Source organism: Prenolepis imparis, unplaced genomic scaffold (genome assembly GCF_030444845.1).
Source record: "Prenolepis imparis isolate NDT839.2.m4 unplaced genomic scaffold, iyPreImpa1.0 SCAF_8, whole genome shotgun sequence".
Taxonomy (NCBI): domain Eukaryota; kingdom Metazoa; phylum Arthropoda; class Insecta; order Hymenoptera; family Formicidae; genus Prenolepis; species Prenolepis imparis.
The window spans coordinates 18,566,944-18,590,247 of NW_028141166.1; the positions used below are offsets into that span (position 1 = coordinate 18,566,944).

Consider the following 23,304-nt stretch of genomic DNA (forward strand, 5'->3'; position numbering starts at 1 on the left):
TGCAAGAGAGTTCGCTAGTCGATCGGGGGCCATGAACCTCGAACAGGTTGGCCCCTTGGACGTTCACCTTCTGTGCCGCTTCGGCGCTCGCCTCCCCTTCCCTCCTCCTTTGGTCCTCCCCCCCTGTTCTGCTCTCGCAGTTTTGGCTGCATCTCTCGCTTTCTAAGGGTACGTTCGCCTTTACCCCGTCCTCGTCCCCTCTCTTTTGCTCCCCGCCGCCCTTCTGCTCTCTGCCTCCCTCTATACTCTTTCTCTCCCTCCTTCTTTCGCGCGAGAGAACCTCACACTACTCTATTTCTCGTTTCATCCACTATCCACCCGTCTCTGCCACGTCCATTCGTCTCAATATAAAGGTACGTCTATCCGTCGCATCGCGCGTATATTCGATCCATGCATTTCTGCGTTTATTTGTCACTTATCTTTTTCTCTCTCCCGCTCTTTTCCTATCTCTCTGCCGGCTATTTTAAAAGTAGATGTCAGAGATGAAAAATTTTTGGCTACCACGAGTTTTGTGGTACCGCGTGCGTTTCTTTCATTGTTCAATATTGTTCGACTTCGTTATTGGGAGTTTTTTATTTTAAACTTATATCGTTCAAAGAGACTATCGCCTCTCCCCTGCCAAATTCTTTTATTATAAATTGTTCCACATGTTTCCTAAATCATATATTGCGCTATATAATTTATATATTATATTTTAAGATGCATATTTCCATCGTGAAAATTATTATATTAACGACGTCCTATTTATACAGGAACAGGAAAGGACGCACGCTCGCACGTCCTTCTCTCGTGTAATTTCAGGATATTTCGACGGAGTCTTTTTGGAATTCCTTGTTCAGCGCATTAATCACGCAAGCGCGTACCTGTTCCTAAAATTTTTTGCTTGTATGGCATATCTTTTTTTTTCTCTTGCGCAATGTATTCAGCCGTTTGGTTGCAGAATTACGACACACCGCATCGCTAACCCTATTCATCGCTCGATACATAATTTCGCAAGAAATTTCATTCTCGCATTGCACATTTTCTTTTCTGTTTATCTAATCAGAAGATTAGATTGCACTGGCCCGCCAAGTCAATATTATTCAATTATCTGAACGGTGTATCGCAAATTTATATTCTTTTAGCTAATTAATAATTGCGTATACACACACGTACATACAAACAAAAATTATAAAAATGTGCGAATAAGGCAAATTTCTAAATGTAAATTTGAGAAGTCTCGAAACTTTTAGAACATTAATAATTATGCAAAGTAAAAAAAAGTTATTTTCGTAAGATTTAATTTGTACGGTACAATATTTTCTAACTTATGCATCATTTTCGTAAAGAGCTTTTATTTGAATTCTACATAGCCTAATTGTTTCGTGTGTGCTCGTAATCATTAATTATGATTCATTATAATCTATTTCTATAATTTCTTATGAAACATACGAATGAAATTTCATTCGCTTTCTAATAGTAAAAAGTGTAGCGGAATTTCTAAACACACATCGGGGATGGATTGAGAAACCCCTCTCTTAAAAAACTCGATCGAATGACGCAAGACGCATATATGAAATTCCGGAAATAGGCTCATAGAGGTTTTTAAATTTGCAAAATGATACGCATTACATCGGATTTAACTGTGCGAATGCATCATGCGGCAGTTAATCGCCGCACAATCGATATATTCGCGATATATTCCATTATGCCTCAATGAGCTTAATGAACCGAAATGGCATTTCGAAATTCGAAGGATGATAACTTTGTTCTTCCACTTTCTTATGTTGGATGAGATTCGAAACAGCCGACGTCTCTGCAAATTGTGGTTATTTTATGATCGCAATATTATTTCACAACATTTTAGTAGATATATGAAAAGAGGAAAGTCTGCTCTGAGAGAAGAGCTTATCGCGAGATGTCTAGCGATATTTATGATTCAGCGTTACGAGAGAGAGGGAGAGAGAGAGCTCATATGAAATGTTTGAGATTATTCAATGTATTTATGCAGTTATGCATAATATATAACATGCATTTATATATAATTTTTTTGATTTTTCGATATTTTAAAAGGGCAATCAAGCATTATTCAATATCTCATATTTAACGAGACAAACTAAATTCGATAAATATTTGATTTCTTTTGTTAACCAAAATAATGTTGCAAAATGCAAAGGTAATTATTTATGTGATTGTCTTTTTTTCTGCGTCATACTAAAATTAACTGTTCCCGATCGCGAAAAAATTGTCGACGTAATATAGACGCAAAACTTTACGTCAAAGTATGCCAGTTATTACGCGATATCACTTTTTGTTATCGTTATTACTTCTGGGAAGCATACATTTCGCAAAGCACGATGAAGTAATATAATAACAGATGCAAAGTAGTCGGGGTCAGCGTCGCGAAAACGCGTCTAAAATGTTCTCTGTCGAACAGTAGCGATATCGTTTTACTTTACGACGAGTTTGAAATAATAAATGTAAAGCTTAGACTAATAATTGCCCTCATAAATCACTAATAATGCGATAGATGATGGATGGCAACGCCGAGAAATAATTTTATCCGCTCTACGCGCATACGCGATTTAGGATGACTTAATTAGAAAAAAAAAATCTTACAACCATCAACTTGTTAGTCTTATTAAGGAGGTTTTAATTAAAACGCGTAATTTCCGCTTGTATATATATAAAACATAGAAAATGATACGCGTACCGATTTTAATCGCGGAAGAAAAAACATCCGTGCGTATTATATAATACTCCGCAGATCCGCAGATACGCAATAACAATCGCCGATTGGTGATCGGTTTTTCTTTCTTTTTTTTTCGTGGGCCGATCGCAATCGATTCCGCAGGTTCTAGTGGTCTACACAGGATTATGCGTTACGCCGGGGGATGACAGTGCGTGAGAACCCGCCTTTCCGGGTCGCAAATGACTGCATGGCTAATGGACGATTATTATGCGCATCCTTTGCAAATTCGGCCAGGAAAGGTTTGCGTTAAGCACGTCCGCGTGCATCGAAAAACGAGCGTATATACAAGCGTCGTTTGTACGTTTCGTGGGGTAATAATATACGATGCGCGGTAGATGTAAGATAGTTATAATTAGGCATTTATTCGACCTAGCAACCTGCTGGTTACCCATGTGAACTTCCTTTTTGGCAATTCGGGAATACGCCGAAACGTCGTTGTCGGGGAGCGTCTCGTTTCGTCGCTATAGCGGCGAATACAACTGAAATTACCCGCTTGCGCGCTCGCGCACTCGCACGTGTGTATCGGGTGTATCGACGACTCTCTTAATTAGCGTGCGCGTTAATTGCGAGTGTAACACTTGCGCGAAAAAGAAAAACGAAAAGAAAGGGGGGAAAAAAAAAAAATTCGCGCGCCCTTCGCGAACGTCGTTTACGTTTTCGTTTACGTATTCCCTTAATCTCTCTCCGCGATCTATAGGCATAAATCGTTGCATCCTAATGGCTTCCGTCTCGAGAAATGCTTTCAATTATCCCTCACGGAATAACGGAACCTTCCACGGCGAAGATCCCGCCGAGTGTTCCGTCAAGGCTCTGCGTCTTAAACCGCATAAGAGAGTGTTCTTGTTCCCTTAAATATTTTATAAATCTCTTCTCAAATAAACATTAGGATTAGATCAGCATCTATGAATAATTTATAACTTTTCCTTGCCGGAGTAGATTGGAAATAAAATCATATAATTTTTAAATAAGACGCAATTTGAGTTAAATAAGTTTACGTTGACTCGTTTAATCGAATATTACTTTAATATTAAAAAATAATTTTGCAATTATGCGTGTCACTTGAAATTCTTATGATATATGTATATATATATTGTATATAAGTGGAATCCAATTTTATCGCAGGAAATATCTTTTCGATGTTTCACACGAAGCATCGAGTGTAGCGATTCGTAGCGACATTTTTATTTTCACACATTTCGCCTCTCTACTTTCTGTTCGCCTCGAATTTTCCACGCAGATGACCTACGTCACGTACGGTTATTCAGCTAATTAAGTCGCGCGGTAAGACTAACATCTGCGCTTATCTGTCTCGCGATGCGAAACGTGTCCCAAAAAAGGCACCGAACGGACGAGAGAGAAGGGTTCATTTTGTAACATCGTGCGTTTCCAACATTACGCACACTTAACTTCTCTCTTTAAAAGTTTTATTAAAGTTCCGCAAGACTTAATACTTAACATTTAGCGATCCGATACGATACCATGTCACGTGCGGCCGTTTGTCATCCGACGCACTTGTGTCCGTGCATCTGTTTTACGAAACGAATGAGAACCTTAATAGCAGGCAGGATATACTTTAATATCGATGCATCCTTCGTTCTTTCCGCAAATATTTAACTTTGTCGCTGTGTTAAGGAAACCGGAAGGGAAAGCTTTCGTTTCAAAGGGTCGCAAGAATCTTTGGAAATCACACTTTAAAAAACAATTATATGCACTTAATGTATAATTTAAAGAATCTGATACTCTCTTATTTTGACGAGACGTTATAAATGGTCCTCTACGAAAAGAATTTTTTTTAATATGTCGCAATATTTAAAGATTATTGGAATCGTTGATTCGGGAATAAAAATTACAAAATATTAAGATCGAGAAATTTAATACGGCGTAGCCGAAAAATAACGAAAAATTTGGAAATTTTATTAGTTTGCATTTCATGAGTTTGACTTTAGATTTGTAATTCAGCGCGAACTTGAAAAATTCTTAATATATTCTATATCGAGTTTTGCGCGTGAATTTGAAGAATTTTACAAATTATAACATCTTTGCAACGCTTGAAGATTGCCCTCGAAAAGATTTAGTAGAACAGATTAAAACATAATAATCGCATAGTCATGTCTGACACAGACCGTGCCGCGTCGACTAAACCAAGTAAAACCAAAAAGTACGCTATTTTTACAAGCAAGTTAATATCATAAATTAAAACATTACGAGATATGAGATAAAGCGTATAACTGTACAACCGTATATATGCTATTTTGGAATTTTATACGATTCCTAGAAGTCGCGATAGTATTATATTATTGTTTTTTTCCCGGTTTGTGTCAATCCTTCAACCGTAGTATTGTATATGTATGATTATGTAACGCCTTATTCTCTTTTATCCTCCCAAATCCACGCGAGAACAACGGTACGTACGTACCGAAACACGTGTTTCGTCGTTATATGGTCCGTAGACGATTATTCACACGTTGAGTCGGGCATCACAATGTGAGACGATCATTACGGCGAGACGCGGCCAGACGTCTTGACCTTCGTCTAAATTCACGTCACTGACCGTAACACGAGTCTAATGCGAAAGAGAAATGAATCTGGTGGGGAGGAGAGGAAGGCCAAACTAGTAGATACACTTTATCGGCGAGCACAGTGGCGGATTTTTCGATAGGGGTTTGTATACGTTTTAGACTTCGCACATCCCTTTACGAGATCTCGCATTTGACAAAAAAAAAAAAACAAGCTATTTGAAAAATATATGTACATCTAGCATTCCATACAATAGATATTTATATATACATATATAAAATTTTTCTATGTATAATAGGTAATTTTTTATTCTTTTATATACTTGTAATTTTTTTGATTTATTCTGCAAAATATACTCTGATTATTTTTTAAATATTAATTAAATATAATATTTTTCTCACTTATGAAAAATTTGTAATTAATAATTTCAAGTTGTACTTTATAAAGACCACAACCATATGGTCGATAAAGTAAAAACTTAGAAAAATTCATTGGCTAGTGTGGTCGATTAATTTAACTACCCTGTTAAATATAATATATTAATAATTAGTTGACAAAATTTACAGCAATTTTTGTTTGACCTCAAGAAGGTCTTCTCGAGCCTTTACACTTCTTCGCGCGTTAACCCCGTTTACTGCGAAGGCGTCATAGACAAGAAAGAATTCTATCCGACAGTTTTGTTTTCACAAAGCCGTCTAACCAGACGCGCGTTTTCGAGCCTGACTCGAGCGATACCCCGCGGCAAATAAAAGCCAAGGACAACTAAATCGCGGCGAAATTGTTTGCTTTCGCGGTTTGCATTAGGAAATTTACGAGTCTGTGAAGAATTTCTTCGCATCAGCCACCAACGCATACGATGCGACGGACGATCAAGATTCGTGGGATATATCGAATCCGCTTTGCCGAGGCGCCTCGCGTTCTGCTACCTGATTATAAGAATTATTAACCCATCTTCATTTAATTCAACAACCCGGAACTTGAAGATATATATTACTCGTAGAAAGATATCCGATCTCTGCTCGCTTTGCGATTATTAAGCCGCAAACTATTAAAGTACTTGAAGAGGGAGGATCGGAGTTTGATAGATGGATTCTTATATCGAAACTAAGAGATACTTTGAGATACGAAGTTACCTTTCTTTCCAAGTTTCGGCAACGTTTTCTCGAAACATGACAAGAAGAGTATAGTCAATTTTCAACGTCATCCTGCGTTCCATTTGTAACAACTCCACTTCCTATACGCGTTTCGCCCACCCAGGTCACAATCCTGTAATCTTCCCTTTTATTTTATGTCGACCGTGTCCTAACGCGTGTCTTCCGCCTTTTGCCCAAAGCGCTCGGCTGCATGCACGCACGCACACACGTTTACGCGTATTCCCGTATTCTATTCCCGTATGGGAAGTGGCCGTTTGTATTTTGCGGAAACGCCGAGCGTGAGCGCGACATATGAAAAGCATATATGTTTGTACGGCAAAATACATCATAATGCATGAAGATTGATTTGGTTCAAAAATAACGGAAAACTCGGATATGTATGTATGTACACATAAATCTCTGGCAAATCTTTACGAGAAATTACACACGTTACATTGACCAATAAAGAATAAGCGTAAAAAATATGCATGTTATGTTTATTATTAAACCTATTTATTATTAATTTCCACCAAGATCTAAATAGGGTATAATAACGAAATATACAAGTTGAAAGATTATATATTATGTATAAAGATGTCTGGATCGTGTTTTGAGAATAGAACATGAATCATGTGTCTAAAATGAATTATATATGTGTCTCGCGTGAAAAATATAAAACGACAATCATCTTATAAAATATACGTGAAAAATTATACAAAAAGAAAATATAAATATATATTTAGTAATAGCTGAAAGTGTCGCGAAATCCATCACTCGCAAGATAATGACGACATTACGCTTTATTATTACAGAAGCCAGGTGAGAGATGCGAGTTTACTCTGGAGGATGGTCGCGCCAACTAATCAGCTCGGTTATCACTATCGAAGCGCATCGGCCTGCCATCGTGAATTTTCATCCCACCGGAGCAGCAGCAATCCGGAGATACACATCGGTCAAGGTAAACAGACGCGTTTTATTATTTGCCAGGCTACTTTGTTTGCGAAAATTACGTATTCGCGCGACGATCATTGTAACCTCGGTTACATATTCCCCGGGGTTGATGGCGGTGACGATGGCGGCGACACCCGCGAGAAGGGGGAGAGGAAGTGGAAAAGTTGGGAAGGGGCGATCGCGGTGTGTGGAGGGGCACATCGAGAGGGGTGTGTATAAAAGAGTGTACCCCCCGCGCCAGGGGGTGAACATGGGTGAGACATCATCATCGCTGTTACTTGAACGTTTTTGTCGGCGAGTAAAGAGGGGGTGGCGTCATTAATGTGCAGGTAGAGGAGAGAGCTCATACCGAGAGAGTATATACGCTAACCAATTCGTTTGCCGGCATGTGTTATGGTTTTACCAGCGAGCGAAAGAGATAGAAAAAGAGAGCGTTTGAGGGGGGCGAAGGGTGGGAGGGAGTGAGAAGGGGCTTCGGGGGACGGAAGCCGAAAGCGTGCGAGCGCGAGCGCGCGCGGGATCGAAATGTTATTAATGTCGGACCGCGCGATAGGAGACAAACAAAAATAATTAATATTTATCGTCCGCGATTTGCGCGTGTATGTCCAATCGAAACGCAATATTCCCTCAGGCGGCCTTCGCTAATGCAAACACATCGGGTCCGCGCAACCATCGCGAAATTCCGACCGTACGCCAATCGCGCTAATTCGATAATGCTGATCACGCTCAACAGTCCCGAGCAGCTCTTTGCTTTACTTCCCCTCCAATTTTTTTTTCTTCCTTCTCGTAAAACGCGGACTGTGTGCGGCCCGATAAACTGTCGCGTTTGACGGATATTAATGCGCTACGGAGGAGGACAGGGGTTTCGATATCACGCGAACGATAGCGCGCAAGTTTTCTTTGAAAACTGATCCTTATCCGATTCGATAGATATTTCCGATTGCGGAACTCTCTCCATTTTCGGGAATAAGTGCGATAAGGAAGCGATACAGTAATATTAACTACACCGGTATTTCACAATTATATATACTGTTATCCGATACGATTATGACGATAACAAACGCAATTACGTAAAAGCATTTAATTACATTACTATTATTGTTATTATTAGTATTTTATTATTATCATTGCGCGTAAGTGTAAAAAAATTTAGAGGTTTTTCAGAGTATATGCTAGCGTAAGTTACAGAGAATACATTACGGATCGTGTATATCACGGAATATGGGAGGAAATTATTATCATCTGTAATTACCAATTAAAATTTGAAATGCGCAATATGCAATTAAAATTTTACATATATATATATATGTAATAACCGGTCCAGAAAATATATTTTGTAAAATAAACCTAGGGATTTTAAAAGCATTCGACAATTTGCGTAAATGCGTGACGTGAAGCATAAATGTGTAAAAAAGATTTTTAAGACAGACGCGGACAGATTTATTAAACGCAAATTCGTGCGCCTTTTAAAATTTATTCGGCTAATTTTTTGTTTTTCCTGGAGAATTTCATACAAAATGTTGCGCATCTAACAATTCAAAGTTGAACATTGAAATTTGAAACGTAAATGCGGCATAAGAAATGTGCGCGTTGCTGACTTGACATTTTGATTATTTCTAGCAAGTGTGAAGTATCATGTATAAATAAGTACAGTTAAATTATATTATATTGCTCGAGATATGTATCGCTTTGAATTTACTCGAGTCTTTACTTGTTATCTCTCTTTTCCCCGTTCTGCCTTCTTGCTTTCCGACTATTAGTATTTATTAATTCGCATAAAATAAATAGATAAATTAGTAATTATATGTATCGCAAATTGTAAACATTTACAGACAATTACACAATAATATAATTGTTGCTTAATTATTCTTTCATCAAATTTTACAACATAATTTATATTGCTCTTATCAAGAATACAAATTGTTTCGTTACAAGATCGTTAAAACACCAAGAGAGACAGAGAAGATTGATTGATATAGAAGAAGATTGAAAATTATTATAGTTACTGATTTGGAAAGATTGCAGAAACTTGTAACTTTGCAGAATATATGTATATTTTAACAATTAAGACTTTGATATGGTTCTCAATGTGAAATAAGTATTTAAATTTCAAAGGGTTAGAAAGAGCCGGACGCTAGTGCGTCAGTTTCAAGGGAAAATTAATTTCATTGAAACTGATTAGTTGTGTCCACGGCACAAATTTTTCTTGAAAATTAATTTTTCCTTGAAAATTAATTTTTCTTTGAAACACTAACACAAATTGAAATTTAAATATAATTTCTGAGTTAGGGGACAATTTTAAAATAAGGATGGAAAAAACGCGCAAATTATTTTTATCTTAAAACATTCTAACCGAAATAATCTTGGAAACAGTTTGACGATGACATGACACACCGCGAGACACATTTATATATACGCTTTCACATGTACATTATTTATTTAAGCAAAATTTTATATAAGACATTTTTAGAATATATACGATCCATCTGAGAAGGGGTTTTTTGTAAAAATACATTGGTTTGTCGAAAAATAAATGGTCCCTTTTTCTTAGTTGTCAGCGCGATAGTGTTAATTTCTCTTAATTCGGCCGTGTTTTCGCGAGGGCATTCGCGTTTGGCAGATACACACGCCCGACACCCTGGTTCGTTCCGCTCTCAAGCCTCGCGGCAGGCAGAGCTCGGCCCGGCAGGATGCAACGAAACAATTGTCGAGAGGAAGAACGTAAAGGAATTTTTAGCGTGCCTACGAAACCGTGACCGGGCCGAGCCAAAATTCACGTTGCGTCAGTGTACACGCCCGCGACGACTGCCCTGTGCGCTTTCATTCCCCGGCCTTATTTCTCTTTCTTTATTTCTCTCTTTCTCTCCTTCCTCGTGGGCCTCCTCGTTTCCTTCCCGTTTCTATTTCATCGTGCAGAACGATTGTCGCTTCGAAACCGCAGAGAGATTCCTCAGCGACAGGTCTTCTTTAATTCGCGATAAAGACGGCTAATGCGATTGAGATGTCTTCTTTCGAGCGAGAGAGGCATATCTAAATATTGTATTGGATGTAGCTTCATTTTTCCTTACTATTTCTGTGGAATTTTTAACTTTTATATCATATTTCTTGGTATACAAATAATCATTTTAAAATACATGACAGGCTTATAAATTTTTTTTGTATTTCTCTGATAAAATCTATCGTTAAAATTGAAATTTGTTTCACTATTGTGCAATAAGTACACAAACAAGATGCTCTCAAATACTACAGAAATGTAAGTAGGACGCCTTACATATATATAAATATATTTGCTTGAATCATATCTACGTGTTGTAAAGGAAAAGATAATAATCTTAACAGTGCATTCTTGCATTTTTGCATCGCGAAGAATACGGAGCAAAAATTGTTAAACGTACGACGTAGTTTGTAGAAGACGAGAGCCTCGCGCTGAGACGAAACGAGTCAGCGCGCTATTTCTTTCTCTCAAATCAAACATTCTGGAAATAAAGTTTCGGCGCACCGTGCAACCGGTCGCGGTGCACGAAGCACACGCCTATGCACGCGTACATATGCACATACGTACATACGTACGTATATGCACACGCACAAACGGACGGACACGCGGAGGCGCGCATGCACGCGCACCGCGCAGTCACGCACGAAGTTTTGGCCCTAGAGGGTTACAGCGGGGCCGTTGCTGCACATCGTAACGAAAATTCAAATATGCGAAACTTGAACTAACCGAAGTCGTTTATCGCTGAATCTCTCTACGAGAGATAAGCGTTTCGCGCAAGTCTGCTATCAGCTCTCTTTTTACATAACTGTCAAATTGCTCTGCTCTAGTCTTATCTGCGTGAAATAAATTCAAAGATTTTTAGAAAGATAAGTAAATGTAATTTAGCTTTATCTATTAGAAAAAAGTATATTTTGTTATCAATATGTATTGTCAATATTTTTCTATCACCTTTTCATTAAGTATATATGTACATACATAAAATGAACGAGCTTATAAAAGAACAAACTAAAAGTATAATCTTCTTTTTTTTTGCTCATTTAAAAATAGAATCTATTTTACGTAAAATTGAAAAGTTTAAAATGTACATACACTTTTCCAATTTCGAGATACTTTTAAAATACTCTTCAAAAATAGATATTATTGCATTTCTTTGATTATTAAGAAGGATTTTAAAAAATCTACATTTTGATGTAAAACAAAAGCGCCCGCGAAGTAGGAGCAAAGAGAGAAAAAATACGAGGCGCGAATTACGTCTCTCGGACACCTTCGCACGCCATTCGGGTCCACAAAGGGGCACCAAATCCCGTATAATGGCCAAAGTCGCGGTCAGAGTCAAGTAAAGTCACGTTGGAAGCGAAGTAACAGGGGCAATGCACCGGTGCCGTTGCGCGCTCTGGGCGGGTCCTTCGCGGGCAGGTGGTCCTCGGCTCAAAGAACTTTTGCCGGGGCATTGATCCGCGTGAAACGCGGGGACCGCGAAGCGAAGGAGCGAGGAAACCTGCGTGTGTGCAACAAACGCCACGCCGGGGCTTCTTTCTATGCGTCCGCGAGCCACGGACGGACGGTGGATTCTAAAACGTCGACGCGAGTGTATATTTTTGCGCGGCGCGGGGGGACCCGGGGGCCCCCGGGCCCGATCGAGAACGCGGTCCTCTCTCTCCCCCACCGTGCGTGAAACAACAGCGACAGAGGGACGAGTGCGGTGGAAAAAACACGAAGCCGTCCGCGCGCGCGATGGTAAAACGGGGCTGCACAAAGTGCACAAGCCGCGCCTGAAATTGACCGAATTTCGCGTGAAATTCGAAAGCGTGCGGCGCGACTCTTCTCGGGGCTTCTCTCCTTCTCTCTCTCTTCCTCTCTCGCGAGAAGATTTCCTTGCACCGAGGGGCGAGAGGGGCAGGGGAGGGAACGTAGAGTTGTCTCGTATCGTCTCTTGTGTAAGGATGATTCGACCCTCCACCGTACCTCTCGCCTCCTCGCGCCCGTCCTGGCCCCCCTTTCCCTTGCCTTCCCCCCTCGTGCGCGAAACGTTGTAGAACGAGCTTCTCTCTTCCGTCCTCGATGCCGCTACCACGGAATGGGTTCCCCCGGGCGTTTCGGGGCTTAGTACACCGAGTACGTAAGTGCATTCCGCATTTGCGCCCGCGTATGCTCGGCGATGCGCGAATTGCCTCTAACAGATCTTACGTATGCTCGGCGTCGAGAGCCCATCTTCGCCCGTTGCCCAATTAACCTCGCAATTGCATTAATCTTCCTCGATCAAGTATTTATCTTTTTTTTTATTTTTGTGCTTTCATAATATCTGTTATACGTAGATACTCGTACAACACTGAAATGAAGAACATGTTTATAACAAATGCTTGCCCGCATTCTCTATTTATCTATTTTTCCTATTTTTTTATATGAATAATAAATATTCTTTATACTGAAAAATATTTATATAAGTAATATATTTGAAACGCTCACATGCGGATATTTTTTATCGGCAATCGACGTGTATTTGAAAAAAAAGACGTGGTTAACGAATAACCCACTTGAGAAACTGCACAATAGCTATTTTCTCTCTCTCTCTCTCTCTCTCTCAGTAAAACTGTTGCAAAAAAAGCTTCTGCATTGCAATATTTAGTCAGATTAATACAACAGCACGTGATATTAAGAATCGGAGATTTTTCAATGTAGAACGTTTATTCTTCGATAAAATGATATAAAATAATTGATGCATCAATTTTTCTTGAATCGCAAATTTTTTAATTCTACATATCAATTTGTTATCAGATTGTTAATAAAAGTTGCATAGGTTTTGAATTTGCCACAGTATCAAATCTATCTCGAACTACGAATATAAATTATGCAAGTCGAAATAAATTAATAAGAATAAATATTTTCGCAATACGCTTCCTGTACTTTGTAGAGACTAGACTCTCATAGCGCGATCTAAACACGATTGCACGTGTTATTCGTGTCTTATTACGCAGACACGATTTAAATATCGCGGACGCGGCGTCTCGGATAACTCGACGAGTTTTGCGCTCTAGAAATGCATAATAGAAACAAGCAGTTAGAACGGCCACGTAACATTATTGCGAGCAACCTCACACAGAGGGCCATTTAGGAATGAAAAATGAAAAAAAGAGAGAGAGTATGTGTGTATGTGTGTGTGTAAAAAACAATATAACGAAAAACTGCAAGCTTTAAGAAAAAGCGAAAAGTAAGATCTTGAGAAATAAGGAAGACATTCTTTGAGAGAGTCGAGTTGACGAGGGTCTGAAAGAAAGTTCAGCGCTGCACATACTATGTAGTGTGTACGTCGTGTAATTTTTTTACAATCTGTCCAAGAAGACTAAACTTCATTTCTCGCGATTTAACCCGATCTTCACTCAGATGATCACACGTGCGATTGGCCGGATATTTTCCATGACAAACCTCGCTGACCCATGTCAAAGAAAAAAGAGAAAGAGAGAGAGATGCCTCGGGCAGGAGCGAGCGCAAAGTCGCTTTCGTGCTAGCCGTAGCAGGACGAGAGAGATCGTATTGCATGCACGAATCGCTAGTAAGCGGAGACGATTGCACCGAGGTAAAAAAAAAGAAAAAAAAAAGAACGAAGAAGCAAAGCAAAGAAAGAGGGAAAAAGAGAGGGCGCAGAAGAGGAGAATGGCGAAAGATGGAAGCGGGTCTATAGGAGCTCGAAGCGGGCTGATCGGCGGAGGGACGATATAGCCGAAGAAGGGCACGGTGGGGAACGAGCGAGAGGAGGACTAGGGCGAGGCGAGACGAGGAAGGGTAAGGCTTGCCGCCGCCGAAAACCAACTAGCGATTGCATTAAGTAGAAGAAGCGCGATGCGATGCGGTATACGAGCGGGCCTGGCGAAACGCGCGTCCGACCGAGAACGGAGGTTTTCGGCGCGCGGCCGGGTGGAAGGGGGCAGGGGGTCGAGGGGGCAACGCGCGCGCGAGGTGAGGATGAAAAAAGACGTGGTGGCGGCGGCGGCGGCGGCGGCGGCAGTAGTGGTGCACGCAGAGGGGGTGCGAGGAACGGAACAGGCAAGAGAGGAAGGAAAGAAGGGAAGAGAGAGAGAGAGAGGAAGAGGGTTCTAGAAATTAGGTTGTTGCACCGTGCCGGGGCCGTGGTGGGAGAGACCCAAGGCCCTTGTTACCTTCCTCTACGTGAATTTAGGCCGTTGCACTTTTCGGCCCGGTACCCCATGGTGGGGGGCCCAAATAGGTGGAATGCACTTTGGTGGGGACAGGATAGCGCATTTAGGTGCAGCCTTCCAAGTGGAAAGAGGGGGACTCTAGCAATGAGACAGGGCCGCGCCTAGCTCGCGAATTCTGACGCGGCGGTCACTTACAATCGAGTCCCGGCACGCCTGCCTCTCCTCGACGCAATATATTCGTCGAATAATATTTGCGAATATTTTATATGTATATGCGGTAATATTTTATTATATCGAATATCACATAAATAACAGTAATGTAGAGTTTTCCAAACATTTCGCAAAATATCAAATATCGTCGATAAAGCGAAAAAGTTTTGCTTTAACATGAAAGCATAAAAATCAACGAAATTAAGAACGAGTGGAAAGTAAGAATTTCCTTCTCGATGATATCTTGAAAGTTGTAAGGATTCTCGAAAGAACGTGCAATTTTTTTTTATGCTCGCCCGATATTTATTTTATACATAATGATACATTTTTCTTTTGGCCCGATAATCATTAACTTTCGATTATTACGCTTATGCTTACTGCGAACTCGTATTATACTATCAGCTAACTTAGTAACGTGACATATGTGCGAAAATATTGCTGATGATGTTTTTCACCTTCATAGTTCAGCGATTTGTCTGGAATAAAAACCAGCATATGTAGCATATTTTAACCATCATTTTATATATGAAACGATGCAAACTATTATACTAGATTTCAAACACGTGGCATATAATTATAAAATTATACTTATTCTAGATACTAGACTGATTTATATCTCAAGTATATTACTGGATAAATAATAAATATTAGATTTTGTAATTTTGCATAATGTAATTTTACTGTGAATTAAATTGGAAACTGGAAACTATGGCTTGTACGAAGTATATATACGAAGTATATATCTACATTTTTAATAAAAACACTTTACATCTCCAAATCTAGCTTATTCGATATGTAAGCATAGCGTGAAATATTACATCAACTATGCATATTGAATAAAATGGCACGAATATTTTCTTAACAAACAGTTCGTTAAAATACAACAATAATAACTATATCTACTTTAAGATTTATTTTAACGTTATTTGATTGCTATCGTACGAAAGAAGTTTGTTTTCAATATTTACTTAATTCTTCATTCTGTCAAGTAGTCTAAAATGTCATTTTGACATTTATATTTATAAAACGTCAAAATAATTACTTTGACATTATGATATGATTGGTATTATGCGAAAAAAGACAAACTCGAAAATTTGACATTTTATTTAAAATTTAAAATTAACATTTAGGTATATCAAAATAAATACTTTGGCTACTTAGATTAATTATATAATTATTCTTTTCATTATAATTATACAATATTCTCTTACGCAAGTATTCTTTTCGCTCATCTAGTAAATATTCGACACAGAATGAAGGATTATTAAGTTGACATTGAACAACTTTCTTCGAGTTGTCGTGTATCCTCTCGCACGATATCAACCATATAATGTCAAAATAACTATTTTTATATATACTTGAGAAATAATAATGATAATAACAACAAACAATATGCCAATTTAAGCATTATACCGATATATATACGTTCGGCGGCGTATTTTTCACTATTCTAAAGTAGCTCGATCAATCGTAATGTATTCAAATGAAAGCGCAGAACCGGATTGTCGTGCATAGATTTGAAACCTCGCAAAAGGAATACTTCCAATACATATGGAAGACATGCATCAACTCTATTCGCAAAGAAACGGACCTAGCAACCCGAAGCAGAAAGAGGTGGCTGGCAGGGCCATCGCTGAAGGAAACGTAAAGAGGGTAGTAGACATGTGAAGAGAAGGAGTTTCGCGCGAGAGAAAAAAGAGAGAAAGAGATAGACGGAGGTCCGGCATTGCTCGCCTCCACGCAATAAGGAGGGGTGAGGAGCGAGACGCGGAGGCACCGATGCATTTTGGGACTATTCGGCGGCGGTAGCATGCGGAGAGAGAGAGGCAGCTGGAGGGTGAGGTAAGGGGGTAGGGAAGGCTTATCGAGTGCGGGGCCCTAGCAACGAGAGGAAGATGCCTAACAACGCGGCCGTTGGAGGAGAGAGGACCGGGGGAAAGGGGCGAGGGAATATCGGGTGGGCGGGTATGCGCGAGAACCCGGCCGAAAACCTAGCCTGCATTTTAGGCGCACGGTTCTCAAACCCGGACGAGAGAGAAAGAGAGAGAGAGAGAGAGAGAGAGAGAGGAGAGAAAAAGCAGGCCCGGCCTGAAACGAAAGAAAGGAGTCGGTGGGACCCGCGCGCGGTGGTGGGGGGTATGTAAGGTTCACCAGAGGTTTTCGACTTCTCTCCCCGACCGCAAGGAACAAGCTGGCTAGTTCGCGCGCGGTCTCCGCGTGTTGCCCGCTCCACGATGCAATAACCTTTTTCGATGCTGCACGAAATCTTGAGCCGAAATCTTTCTAGAAGATTCCCGCAAATGTACTTGTATATGATCTCAAATAGTTGGATAATAAAAAATCGCAGATAAGGGAAACAGTTTGAATAATACAACTTCTAAATTATTAATGTTAAAGTTTTTAAAATATTGGCGAATATGCTTTTCTGTGAGAAATAGTTTTTGAATATCTCATATATAGTAAATAATTAAAATTATATATATATATATTCGATATACATATTGATAGCTCTATTAATTATAGCATTTTTTTATGTATAACGTTTGTGTAATGTCACTTTTATATATGACATTAATATTAAACTTTGTATTGACTTTATATAGTATATGTTAATTGATAAAAATATGCATATGACTAAAGTCTAACGGAGTTTTGAAAATTTATGCATAAAATTATAATTGAAATAAGGTTACTACAATTATCCTTGTATAATAAGAATTAAAGTAAATATGTGCAAAATTGAGGAATAATATGAAATATTTGAGGGAAAAAGCGCATATATAATTAAAAATTATAACTAAAATATACTTTGAAAGAGAGACGGAAGAATAAATTGCGAATGCAACGTGTGACTAATCTTGAATCGAATATTAATATCCACGACTCGCGCTGCACATTCTGCAATCTTGATCGTTTGAATAACGTATTAACGGTAAAAGATGTATCTGCCTTTTAGTATCTCTCCACGCGCAAGGCTGAATGCCTTATCCCCCTTCTTTTCTCCCGCCTTGCATCCCAACGTCCCAATTCCGCTCTATCGCGATCAATTCTCTCGATCGTAAATATGGCTACGTCGTAATCCAAACTGTTATATAGTCGAACGAGTTATCCCGATCTCCTCTCACCCTTCACGTGAAAGGATTCTTGCCTCGCTCGAACCGCAAATACCGTATCTCGTTGCCCATCCGTGATGATAGAGAACCATCTTGTAACTTAGATACGCGTTTCGCGTACAAGACTATATATTTACGATCGATCAAGGAGATGAGGTATCGAAAATTATAGTATGTTAATTAAAAAAAAGCCTCTCTAATTCAATATCTCCCGAATAGAAGTGTCTCATTAAAAAATTCACTTTTTTCATCGAACAATATCGACGGTAAAGTTTCAAAAAAAGAATTCGATCATTGATATATGTAGGTATATAATATATTTTCATTTTTTTTTCTGTCGCGATTTATTTTTATGATATTAATTTACACATTTTAGTTTTGCGCGCTGCAATTATTAAGATGGATTGCAAGACAAATATTTATCTTAATACGAGAATCGATTTGATTTCTCCGGACATTATTAATCAGCTGTACTTGCAGCGCAAATTGTAAGATAATTGTCTCTAGAGAATATTAAAATGAACTTTTTCGGTAATCTTCATAACAAAGCTTGCTGTTCTTATGGAATTTTAATCCTGGAATAGAATAAATCCTTCTTCTCTCTCTCTCTCTCTCTCCTTCTCTTCTCGATCTCCCTCACTCCCTTCGGAACTCGTTCCTTCTTCGCGCAAAACGCCAGCCACATCAGCAACGCGGAACACAAGCGAGCTCCTCCGCAAGGAGGCCATATTTCATAAGACTCGCTCCTCTCATCCGGCAGCTTTCCATGCCGCCTACTATTCCCGCCTTCGTCTCTCCTCTTTCGCTCTCCCGTCACTCTTCTTTCCCTCTTACCTCCTTTAGTGGCCGAATAGCCGCGCTACCGAGCCCTTCTGCCGCCGTCAAGGTTTCTAGCAACGCTTGCGCGCCTCGTTCCCATCTCGTTTTCCCCATCCAATCCCATGGCCCGTGCCAAGCTCAGTACTGCCAGCCGCCGATGTAATGTTTCTTTTATTGATTTTGCGGCGGTTCGCGGAAATTATACGGCTCGCGGATATGTGTGTAGAGCCCGCCATCATTTCCTTGTCTAGCGAGCGAACGCGTCCATTATTCCCTCTTTGCGCGTAGTCTTCTCGCTCATTTTTACACCACTCGAGCGTATAGCTTCGATCGTTTAAACAGCTTCAACGTGATATTTAACGTGAATTTCTGTAGAAATTTAATATACAAGAGCGATATTTTTCCCACGTGTACACGCATGTTTTTTTTATTTGTGTAATCTATTTTTTTTATCTTACCGAGATTAAATGTTGTTTGTCAAAAATCTTGTCGATTTTAGAAACTTGATCTTTTTCTATAATATATAACTCTGGAAAACACGCGCATAATTGGATAAATTAATTTTATAATTTTTATCAATTTTTTATTTTTGATCTACTTTATATTGTATTACATAAAAAGAAAAAAGAACTTACACATGTGTGATTGAGGCGCTGATATATTCGACCAATGAATACAAAATGTAGGTCAAGCTGGCGTTAACAATATAGTAGAGCAGTTCTGCTAATTCTAATGTAATTTCCAACGTATTAATTACAGTTAATCAAGATCGCTCTCTGTCTTTGCATTTCATTCATCTTGTATCACGTTTATTCTTCCTCGACGAACGCGACGATCAATACAGGTGATAGCATAATCAAATCGGATCGGTCGAGATTGAAAAACTAAATCACACCGTTTTGTGGCGCGTTTTTTTTCCTCGGTGTTTACGAGATTCATGGTGTATTCATGTCGATCGATCGTACGATGCCGCGAGTCAATCGACGCCCGCAGCAAGGAATCCGTCTGTTGCATAGGGACATCCACTTCCGACGTCCTGTGTCGGCGTCGATAGGTCAAGGTCGCTCCCACGGTTCCCGAGGTCAGGTCGACAAATCACCCTTTCCGGCACGTAGGTCCGGTGGTGGAGAGAAAAAAAAAAGCGAGCGATTCCGCGCGCGAGGGAGGCGAGATGGATGGAGACGAGGCGCAACGGAGAAGGAAATCCGGATTCCTCTCGCCCCGATTCGAGGTCACGGATGGGTCTGATCTCACCAAGGGAACGATCTTCCCGAGATCTTCTCTTTCCAACGATCTCATCTCCGTGTTCTTCGACCACGGTGCAAGAGACAGAATTTTTTTTAAGCATATTTTATTTAACGAGTGCTGTATATATTCTCTGATTTCTCTGAATTTTGAATCTTTTAAAATATTTCCTATAATTTATAACTTTACAATTTACGGCAGTATACATAATTTATCTGTGAATTTAATATTGGCTTTTCAGAGAGAATCGTCAATAGCATTTCTTATTTATGTCAAGCAACTGAATGATGCAGAGTTTTTCGCGTAATAAGTTTCGAGAGAAAGGGTGAGGCATAAAGAAATCAAATATTAATTTTTAATTAATTAATATTAATAGTTTGAATATATAATAATATTGATAATAATAATAAATATATAAACGTAAAAGTGAATTTTGTATTATACAAAGAAATGAGACTCTGTTAAATACGGATCCTAATTACACGTATGACAAACGCAGATAAACGCATTGCGCTATGCGCGCAAATAACACGCATTTAGTCAGTATGACGAAACAGTCTCGCGGAGAACGGACAAGAGACGGTGGATATGTCGAGAGGGAGGGGGAGATCGCGGGCTATGCACGTTATATGTATATCGGGTGCTAGAAACGTTGGTGGTACTCCCCGGAACGTACGTGACTCTCGTTTTCGCCGAGAGCCGTATAGAAAGCGAAAACGGGCTTTTACCTACCTACATTTCGCCCATTCACGCGGAGAGGCCGACAAACGACGCCGCGCGAGGGTGAGGGTGAGAGCGGCGCGACGCAGAGAGGGAGCATGACGGAGAGGGTAGAGTAGAGTGGAGCGAGAGGGCGAGAGAGAGAGAGAGAGAAATGTACGGCGGGTAAAAAAAAGCAAAAGAAAAAAAAAGGAAAAAAAATCAAGGAAAAAGGAAACGGCATAGAAAAAGGGAAAAAGCGGGCCGTCACCTACCTCTCTACGCAGCGCACGCTATCGGCTTTGGAATAACGCTCTAGGTGGGAGAAGATAGAGGGAAATATGAAAAACACATAGCGGTGCACGCGCGCGCGCGCGCGCATTGCGCAACGCGGACGTGTGTGACACATTCGCTCCCTCACACATTCGTCACATGGCGCGGGTTACATACTAACAAATGCGCGTATAAGAATGTACTTGTATACGCGCGCGGAACCGTTTGTAAATAAGCGTGTGTGCCGCGACTGAGGGAAGAGAGTAGATAGAGGGGAGTTGCGAAAAAGGGTGTAGGTCCCTCGCGGATGATTTGTTAAGAGAGACAGAGAAAGACGGAGAGATAAAAAGAGAGAGGGTGGGAGAGAGAGAGAGAGAGAGAAAGAGAACGAGAGAACGAGAGAGAAAGAAAAACGGTAGAAGGGATGGACGGACGAGAGGGTGGAAAAGGGAGGCAAAACAGAAACGCAGAGAAAGACAGTATTATGCGTAACGAGGGGAAAGAAGATACCGGATTAGGGTGAAAACAGGTGGGTCAGACGGAGACGGCGTGCGAAGGTGGAATGAGGAAGAGGAAGAGGGGGCGGCAGGGAGGGCACAAGGGGTGAGAAGAGTAGTGGAAGAGTGCGAGGTAAAAAGGGTGGCCAGGGGGTTGAAGCGTGCGGAAACGCGATGGGTTCGTTGCCAGGGATGAAGTACGTAGGTATTGATCTATTTAAAGCCTAGAGTTCCAAACGAGGTCCTTATTAAAAAGCGAAATAAAACGCGCTTGCTGGAGGGCGGTACTCCGTCGTCTAGGGCGTACCTTATCTCTCCTTTCCTATCTTTCTCGTTTATCCGTTCTCGCGCGTACCTTGATGAGTCCGTTTGAGAACGTGCGGACACGTCACAGGAAAATCCATAAATGTCACATTATCGTACACATATTATACATGGTATACGTCTTACAACGTAATATATAATGTAATTCTTTTTGAAAAAAAAATTTACGAAAAATGTAAACTATTATATTTTTGATTTATATATAATAATATAGGCTTCAAACTTCTCGAAAATACGTATTATTATTTTATTTTATTGATGTGCTCAAAATATAATGAAAATGTTGCAATGATATAGTATATATTTAATTTAATGTAGAGCTATATACATATAGACTATTTGTAGACTGTCCTCGTTACAAATAACTTGAGCTCTTTGTAAAACACTGACATACAAAGATTTGGCTCTTTACATAATACTTTGTAAAAAGGCTGCTTATATGAAAATCTGCAAAAGCATAAATTAAACGCCGTAATCTTAAAAAAGTAATTAATCGAAATAATTAATCGAAAGGAAAAAAGCGATAAGAAAGTAGTATATTTTAAATTTAGTAGTATATTCTCAATTTTTATGAGATAGAATATATTTATTATTCACCAATAAAATTTAGATTGAATTGCAAAATTAGAACCGCGAAATTGTATATAGCATTGAAATAAAAATATTTAATGTCACAAAAGTTATTAGATAAATTTTTTTATACACATATATCACGCGCGGTTACGCATGATTCACAGAATGGCTCATTGTCAAAGCCATCCACTGTCTACTGTGATTTTTTTCGAGAATGGTTGACAATAAAAAAAAATAATAAAAGAACAAGTTGAATAGCGTAATAATAACTGTCTTTCCATGACCTCATTCTTTTCTTGAGAGCAACGATGCGCCAGAAAAGTGCAATTGCACGTTTTTTTTTTTTTTTTTTTTTTTTTTATGAAACCATTTATTGTTAGTTAAATTTGTAAAAATCGATTCTTCTGAACAATCGGAACGTATAAAAGTAATTAGAAAAACGAAGACTTTGCAAAATATTTCCAGATTTTCATCTTTTATATAAGATGCTAAAAAGATTATTTCTCAATTGTAAGAGAAAATATTTAAACATTTGGCTAGACTTTTTAAGAAAATCTGATGATCGCGAAAAGATAGAAAAATTTATTATATATGTATAATGCGTAAAAAATCAAGCGCGAATATTTTCTAATGAGCGACTCTATGCGAATTTCGCGATCGAGAATAAGAAATAAAATATCTCGCGTCGCGGACGATTGCATTTTAAGTTGATAAATCTGAAAAACAGCGGGCTTGTAATAACTTTGAGCGACCTTGAAGCGAAAGAGAACGAAATCGATCTACAAGATCGACACGAATGAGATTCGCCGAGTTTCATCTCCGTGCGAGAATCGTTTTCTAAGATTGACGCGAACTTGTTAGCCGCCATTCGTTATGAGACACCAGGGTATTATACCATAAGCGATATCATACGACAGAGGGTAAACGTGACAAGCTAGAAGGTATCCACTTCTAGGTACTAACAATCTAAGCAATCTAGAAAATATGGAGAGGTGCGACCTCTCGTCTACACGAAATCTAGCTAACTCTGACTAAGCCTAGTTAACTCGTTTGACGTGATTCATTAGGCG

General features: G+C 39.5%; 1 protein-coding gene across 2 annotated transcripts in view; it reads left to right on the forward strand.

Moving 5' to 3' along the window:
• LOC145940008 (uncharacterized) overlaps positions 1-23,304 on the forward strand; it is a 127,674-nt gene that overhangs the window by 86,016 nt on the left and 18,354 nt on the right. For both annotated transcript variants that reach the window (XR_014425934.1, XM_083044758.1), the window contains exon 2: positions 7,194-7,339. Coding sequence is in view for 1 of the 2 variants with exons in the window: in XM_083044758.1 (XP_082900884.1) it covers positions 7,194-7,339 (146 nt within the window). In the remaining variant the exon portion in view is untranslated. The remainder of the gene's footprint in view (positions 1-7,193; positions 7,340-23,304) is intronic.